The sequence below is a fragment of the Rhopalosiphum padi genome, chromosome 2, assembly GCF_020882245.1.
Source record: "Rhopalosiphum padi isolate XX-2018 chromosome 2, ASM2088224v1, whole genome shotgun sequence".
Lineage (NCBI taxonomy): Eukaryota > Metazoa > Arthropoda > Insecta > Hemiptera > Aphididae > Rhopalosiphum > Rhopalosiphum padi.
The window spans coordinates 60147890-60156606 of NC_083598.1; the positions used below are offsets into that span (position 1 = coordinate 60147890).

General features: G+C 26.3%; 1 protein-coding gene across 2 annotated transcripts; it reads right to left on the reverse strand.

Annotated features, from left to right (window-relative positions):
* Positions 1-2245: 2245 nt before the first annotated feature.
* Positions 2246-8679, reverse strand: LOC132919315 (alpha-1,3-mannosyl-glycoprotein 2-beta-N-acetylglucosaminyltransferase-like). Of its 2 annotated transcripts, none has more exons than XM_060980820.1 (4): positions 8429-8679; positions 8239-8339; positions 4947-5044; positions 2246-4384 (listed from the first exon to the last, which is right to left on the reverse strand). In XM_060980820.1, the coding sequence occupies exon 4, from the start codon at positions 4228-4230 to the stop codon at positions 2950-2952; it is 1281 nt and encodes a 426-aa protein (XP_060836803.1). In that variant the 5' UTR covers positions 4231-4384; positions 4947-5044; positions 8239-8339; positions 8429-8679; the 3' UTR covers positions 2246-2949. The 2 variants fall into 2 exon arrangements, with proteins under 2 accessions (XP_060836803.1, XP_060836804.1); XM_060980821.1 differs by having other exon boundaries at positions 8419-8679.
* Between the last annotated feature and the right edge of the window lie 38 nt (positions 8680-8717).

Below are 8717 nucleotides of genomic sequence, written 5' to 3' on the forward strand. Positions count from 1 at the left end.
GCGATAGTCGATAACGAGATGAAACAAATAATAAATACACGAATGCGTACCTATTAGAGTGGTTGAACGCGAAATGCGGCCGCCGTGATTCCAGATTTAATTTTAATTTCTCATTAAAAAGTTTGCACGTTTCCTTTCATAACTTAATTTCTAACCGTACGATTTCGATGATTTTTGTAAAAGGATCATCTGCACAATTTGTCTGATTTTTTCCAATTTATTAGTTCTTAATTGATTCAGTAGATAATTATTTAGGTCTGATTAAAAAAACACCAAAATTTACACTGTTTAAATGGGCAGCCCTGCTTATAAATAGTATAGTAAAGTAATGCACTGTCGTGCCGCCGCTATATTCTTTTTACTTAGCTTAAGCCACGACCGTGGTGCTAGATAGTGGATATAATATTATAATACCCCGATATCCAAACCTATTCAATTTGTTCTATGGAAAGTCGGTATTGAACTATTGACAAAAATAATATGATATAAGTATATAACATATAAATAAATATCAGACAAATCCAAGTTTTTCAATCAATTGCACTGGGGCTACTGAAGTACTAACAAACCCAGGATTGGGCAAAATATTATCTAAAATTTTTTTATTCGAATAATATTGTTTTTGAATTATTCGAATAATTGTGAAACAATCATTCAAATAAAATATTATATAAATTATCATCTAAATAAAATTTTATTAGAATGATGCCCAACTCTGCACATGCCACATACACCTCATTCTCATGGTTATGTTTCTAACCACTCCTTACGGCTTACACGACAACTAACGAGTACAACAACTTAAAATTAAATACCATCACCGAACTAGCCAAAATACAGGGACGTAGCCAGGATTTTATTTCAGGGAGGTCAAGCCAGAAAAAAAAAATCATAATAATAAGTAATTTTAACTATTCATATTAATTAAACAAAAATTAAATTCGTAATGACCTATAAAATGCTATATTGTGTACACATAGTAAAAAAAAACCTAGCTATATGGTATACGTATACTTTATATGTCAATATGTGTGCTAACCGTATCATTTTGTAATTTTTTCCATAACATATAATTATTAGATTTACCAGTACAAAAAAAAACATCATTGTAAAAACACTAGCATTTTCGTTCCACTCAGATTCTAAAAAAAATTTCGTCGATGACATTTCGGGGGGGGGGGGGGGAGGTCCGGACCCCGTGGACGCCCCTTCTGGCTACGTCCCTGCCAAAATTATGTACAAACGCTTCGGCTATCTTCCAATATGCGGTCAACCTAGGTTTTGTATACTACCATTGATTTTATAATATACTATAATATATTATAAAATCAATGGTACTACTTAGTACTTATAATTATATTTATTACTTTAGTATGCGGACTAGCACTGTTTTGTGTTCTACCTTTAGTTGGGAACCCCGCATCATTATTATTTAATATTTATTACCTACCAATTTATATTTTATTATCTTAATTTTTTATAATGATACATATTTTATCATATAATGACAGTTAAGTGTTTAATTGATTTAGTATCGTTTATGGTGAAGCAATGGTTTTTTAATTTTGAGCCGAAAAAATAGTTTTTAAAATGTTTGTTAATCAGGGTAAATCATAGGTTTAACATTTTTAAATTAAAATATTTTTATTTATATTTTTAATATTATTATGTTAGACCACGTCCATTTTGGTAGACATGCATAAGGCATAACAACACTAATATCCAACATGTTTACCGCCAATCTTCCAAAAAATATGCCACGCAGACTCAAACATAAATGGTGAAATCTATTAAATTATAATATAGAAGTGCTACCAATGGATGCTACTCGTATTATTTTTTTTTTAATCTTGTATAAATATTATATTATTTTATCTCAATTGTTGACCGTTGTGTAAATAAAGATTTATCACCTACATTTTTGATTAAATTTGCTTTGTAAACAAAACACACATAAAAAAAAAATAAATATCTTGTCAAAATATTTAATACATAAATGATAAATAGCTATTCAAATAAATTTATTATTATTTATTATACCCACATTTCTTTTCAACAAATAAAACACAAAACAATAATTTTCTAATTATTAATTTATAAACAAGATAACAAAATAATTTAATAGATAATTAAAATCTTATTAGTTATAACAGCCAATTTGAACTATAAAATTTATATAAAATAAAAAATAATAATAATAATAATAATAAATCAATTTCCCATTATGAATATATTATTCTACATATTCTTTGGTGAACAAAATATAAAGGTTTCATAAAGAACGCTGTTTTTTAATTTTGCAATAAATATTTAATTTTTTTTTAATGTATTAGCTTTTACATATTTTGTTTCTTTATAAGTTGAAATTTAAATGTGAAGAAATTCAGTTCAAGATGGATGTTGCTATTAGTCATATATCTAATGTGACAATTACCTTGATTCTTGAAAAATTTCATGACAGATTCCTTTACCACTGCAACAATTAGCAATAGCTACCATAAAATTAAATCCCGTGTGACACTTTAATACATTTCAAGTTTTTGAAAACAAATTGCAAAATTTAATGGACCTCAAGCAAGAAATTTAACAGATCAGTGAACTCGATGGATAAAGTTCAGAAAATATGATTAAAAATTATATTTACTTCTAGTTACTTTAGTATCCTCTAGCTGAGTAAGTAAAGTTGGTGATATAACCAATATAGTAGTTCACATTTGACTCTCAACTTATAGTAGTAAAACAAAATATAAAATAGTTAATAATTTTTTTTTAATTAAATTGATTTATATCAAAATTAAAAACTGTGCTATTTATGAAACACTCTTTAAATTTGTATGCTAGTAATGTAGATGTATTGAGTTTAAATTATAATTAAAATAAAATGAGTGTAATAAAAATATTACATTTTATTTACATTATGTATAAAACTATATTCAAAAAGATAGTACATCATTGCCAACTCGGATCATAATTATGCCATTCTTTAACGGGTGCTAAATACACTCTCCTATTATCATATGTGAAACTAATTATGCCTTTGTACGCAGTTCTTGGTACACCGCTTTTGAAATCATCCATGAGACCAAATAATTTTGTTAATGATTTCAAGTTATTCTTGGTGTAATAGATGATTCTCACAGGATCACTGTGGTTAATTTGCTTATTTTTAAGTTCATTAATACTAACAAGTGGTGCTTTATATACCATCTCCACAAAATTGTTATCATATTCATTTTTTAGCAAATAAGTTAAATTTAATTTGGTAAAATCAACTGGTAATTCATTCAAGTAAATATATTTTAAATGTTTTTCATAAAAAAGGCCATTGCTAACACCTATTTTTCCAAATGTTTTTGTTCTGGATAGCTCAGGTCTTATACATGACCTGCCCTTTCTTTGGTCAGGATGTCTCATCCAATCATCCCAATAACTATGGGGCCATTTATGCATTAATTCTATCCATATTTTACGAGTTAACATCCATCCAAGACCAGGAAAAAAATCTGACCGATATAACAGCTTTGGATCATTTCTATCAATCAATGCAAATTTTCCATTATCATTCCAAGCAGAAACACACCATAAAGTTTCATCTTTTTGAAGAATTGGTAATGTAGCTTTAAAATATTCATAAAAATCTGGAGCTACATCCAAGTCATCTTCAACAATTATTGCAGTTTCATAATTATATGTGTTAAAAACTTGATTAAGTGCCCATTTATAGTGTCTCGATATTTTGAAATAACCACTAAATTTTTTCTCTTTAGATGGCACTTTAATTTCTTTTTGATCAGGTTGATGTATATGAATTAACTCTCTACCAAAACTTTTTATAACTTGTGATGTTCTTTCATGAATACAGTCTTGAGACACAATGATAGGAAACTCATCTTTTGATTTGCGATATTTTAGTAATTTGTTTATGCACCTTGATATAGATGGGCGATTACAAGCAATTACTAAAATAGCAACACTTGATGAATTTGACGAACTGTGTTCATTAAATTGATAGCTATCTTCGTGGCTTGAATAATTTAACTGTTTAATATTTTCACGTATTAAATTGTGTGTTTCTACTTCAATTTTCAAACGCAACTCAAAATCATCCAAATTTTCATCGAGATAATTATTGGGCTTAGCAATGAAATTATCATTAAGTATAAAATGATTAATACCTAGCCATATAAATATACTGAACAAAACTAATGCTAAAAACCGATTTTTTTTCATAGTAGCATATGATAACTAAATGATGGATTTTAATTTAATTATCAATAGTATTTGTGCCATAATATTCAAAATCATGTTTGATTGATGATTTTCCAGCTACTTGAATTTTAATACAAATATAGTTTTTTCTTGTTAAAATATAGGAATTTGAAATCTGTAAAAAAAAATTCTTAATAACAATTTTTAATGTAGTAAATTATCAAGGTGTATTCAAAGATTTGACAATTTTACACTAAATTAGTAAAATTTTTGCAACATACCAGTTTGTTATAAAAAAATAAAACCATTATTTATAATATAAACCAAATATATTTTTAATAAAAGTAAGAGTAATCAGCACGCACATGCTGGTGGTATCCAACTAGAATGGGAAATAGATTGAATATTGTATGTATTAGGATATTATGAAATTATCTCCAATTTATTAAATACGTTAAGATTGTGCAAATAAATTTAATTTAAGTTTAATGATATTGAATTTTATTGGTAGCAAAAATGATGCAATACAGTAAATTAACATGATGTACAAATGTATAAAAATTAATAATTAATTATACCTATATATTAGAGTACTAATTTGTCTAATTTAATTGTACAATAAATAATATTTAGAAAATATAAGCTATTATAAACAAATTGTGGTAGGTATTAAGGTACATATTAAGCTTCATATTATATTAGATGATTTATATAAAAAATACAAATTGTATACTTACATCAGTCCAAATATGAGGATTGATTATAAGATTGTTGTCATAATTGCACAATAAAAAATATATTGATGTAGGGATCTTGCAACATAATACGTAGAAACCTGTAAATAAATTATTCTATTACTGAAATATTTATCATATAATATAAAAGTTAAAAAAACATTTAATACTGTAAGTACAAATATAATCATAATCAAAGTAATTTATAGTTATTAACAGTTAGGTATGTACCTTTACACATTATTTTTATGAACATGTATGTTAAAACTTTTTTTAAACCTTGTGTAATAACATTGTAATGTAGTTAAATAATGATCAGTTGGACAGCTAATTATTATATTAGGGATATATTCTTATTCATTCACATATTTGTCAATGACCGAGAGCATAGGTAATCAATTTAACTTTCTTAGGACACTTGAAAACTATGTTTATAATTATGTAACTTTGTCCACTGTGTAACATACAGATACAAAATTCTATATAATGTGACAAAATTAATTGCAGTGGTGTCATTTCAGTTTTTGTTTTACAAGGGCAACTACTCACTGATTTGTTGACTCAAATTTTTTTCCACGCAGATTCACATAGGATATAGTGACATAGTTGGTGGTGGTTAGGGGGGGAGGTAAATTTTCAGGTATATGAGTGTCACAAACATGATTTTAAAGTATTAAATATAAACAATTTTGTCAAGTATTTATTAGAATTAGAAAGTCAAGTAGAATAATTGAGTAATGTGTAAATAAATAATAAATAGGTAATAGGTACCTTTTAATACTGATTTACAAGTAGTTAGCAGTATTTATAGTCATATAATGTAAATAATGTAATATACTATTTACTAAGATTATAATTAAGAATATAATATACTTCTTTAAAAAATATAACAAAAAAATTAACAATAAATCTTTATTTATAAAATATCAATATTCAATATAATGATTTATGACAATAGCCTTAGTAGTTAAAAAAAAAGACTTCTTATAATTTTTAAATGTGCCGATTTAAGGTTGATGTAAATGTTAAACTAGGGTAAATATAGTGGATTCTAGTACGGAGGCTCACTTTAAAAAAAAAAATCTTGTTTCATATCATTTACATCGTGTTTGTTATATTTTTTTTCTTTTCTCTTTCTTTTTCGCCCCCATCAATTAAGTTTTTCAGATTAGTAATATTATAGTAAGTATAAGTTATGCATCTTATATTATGTTGTTATATGTTTTTATCTGTATTTCTTGTCTGTATAATTTTGTAAAAGCCATCTGACATTGATTATAATAATAATAAATAGTATAAATGTCTAAGTTGCCCCCTCCCAAATGACGCCACTGATCTATTGGATTTTATTTAGTTATAAACAAAAATAAAGAAATTATAGAAATAAAGGATCTTTAATAATAATTTGTAGAATAATTGAAACATTTTCATTTTAAAATGATGGAATGTTATAATTGTTATTAAAATGTTAATTATTAAGGTGTTGATAAGTATTGAACATGATTCGTAAATAGTTTAGAGTTTTAGATAAAATGAATTAAGATAAGGATTTTTACTTAAAGTATTATAAAGAGCATAGCATATTAGCTGTGTACACTTAGTAATAGCCATTTGGCATTTAATTTATATAAATATATAATGAATCATTTTTATCTAAGAATAGTTATAGATGACAAAGATTGATGTTTAAATTTAATTAAACATTAATATACCTAGTTAATCTATTAAATGATTATAAGCAAGGATTTACCCAAAAAATTTTTATCAAACAGTAATATATAAAAATTAAAAATTATGATTTTTTTTTTTTGGACAAGGTAAAATTAATAAATTAAGTTCTAAAATGTATTAATCTGGAAGTAGTATTGATGGAAACTCCCTTCTTTCATATTTTTCAAGTCTTATACAAGCGTTCACAAATTTACTTATTGTATTAATTGTGTAAACAGATTGTAAATGTCTTTTATAAATAAAAACAAAAATAATACAATTTAAATTAGATATGACAAATGTCAATAGAACTTTATCATTTAAAATAAATGAAATAATTTTTCATGATATAATAATTTATTTTATTTTATTAGCTCATTAGTTACTAACTAAGTAATAAGTTAAGTAACTCAATAAAATTTATACACAGAAGCCAATAGATAATCACTATTGGGAAAACATTAGAAAAATATTTTATTGAAACTTTATGATCAATAAATTATAATGTTGGTATTAGAAAAAAAGTTGATTTTTAAATAATTAAATAGATAAATAAGTCAAGAAATAATAATTTTGGAAATAAGTTTGTAGTAGGATTTTGTCTAATGAAAGTTTTATTATTAAAATATAAGTAGTATATTATAACTAAGTGATTATAAATAAATTGTAATGAATTTTGGTACTTGTCTAATATGCTACCTACCCCCACTTCGTTGGTATAGTATGCTACCTACCGTAAAATGATACCTACCAAAAAAAAAAAATAATAATAATAATTTATTAATTTATTGTTGTAAAGTACTTTATAATATTTCTATACGCCATTATATATTATTACAATATATTTTATATTATTTTTACATCATCCCAGAAAAATTCTAAACTGTGTTGTGTATAAATGGACCGCCCCACCATTCTTCTTTAAATTGTAGGTCTACAAATATGCTGCTCCTCGGGGTTTAATTTCGTATTTAGTTTTGACATGTCTCCATATTATACACTCGATTGTTTGTGTTTGTGCGCCCGTTGTAAGATCAACAAAAAACTAGGAATGATTGATGGTTTCATGATGATAACCTATATCTTTTAAGAATTAAGGTACTATATGCTCGCCATTGATCTAAATAAATGAAGGATCATCATCAATAACGTCAGCATCACCTAATACATTTTCATCTACATTTATTGTAATGAATCAAATTTACTTCCACAATAAAATGAAATAAAATAAAAATAACTATGGTAGCCTACCGTCGGTAGGTAGCATACTACACGTATACAGTTTTTTGGTAGATACCATTTTACGGTAGGTAGCATATTAGACGAGTGCCTGAATTTTTAAATATTGAATTTATGATTTAAATTAGTTAAGACAATTATGAAGGATTTTAGCATTAAGCATTAAGCATACGTCTTCACTCTTTAATCAAGTTATTGCAAAAGAAAGTAGCATGTAGGAGATGGACAACATCACACCACACTTGACGATGTGCTGTTACAACAACAATAGAGTAATACTAATTGGGAGCTTTTGTATTTGACTACAAATGAGAAAGAGATAAAGAGTAGATATTAAGCAACATACCTATGTTCAGGAAATAGAGCATTTCACGTATTCGCCGCTACAAAATCCAATTGTCGAATCGTGTAGGAGAGCTCCATATTATTGGCTCGGCGAACACGTATCTGTAACGTTATAACATGATGCGATGTAAATGTGTGCTAAGACAGTTATTAGTAGTCCCACTATGGGGTTGAAGTGTACAATTACGGACGTGATGTTCAGTAGTTGGCCAACAAAACAGTTGGCATACATTAATTTTAATCCGTACGACTGTTAAAACACACCTACAGGTCAGAAAACGAGAAGTCCGAAAAGTAAAATTTGTAATTATCACCAAACAAATAACCAAAATAACGATCATCTATAATATGTATCGTGTAATTCGTTTATTAGCCCGTACGACGATCCGGACGTTATCACAATAATATTAATTAATAATCCTATCGTCTATGTACATAAGCCTGACTTATTATTGTTATTATCCTATTATATTTATGCGG

Excerpts from the sequence above, each read along its gene's own strand:
- LOC132919315 (XM_060980820.1), bottom strand. The coding sequence starts at position 4,230 with ATGAAAAAAAATCGGTTTTTAGCATTAGTTTTGTTCAGTATATTTATA.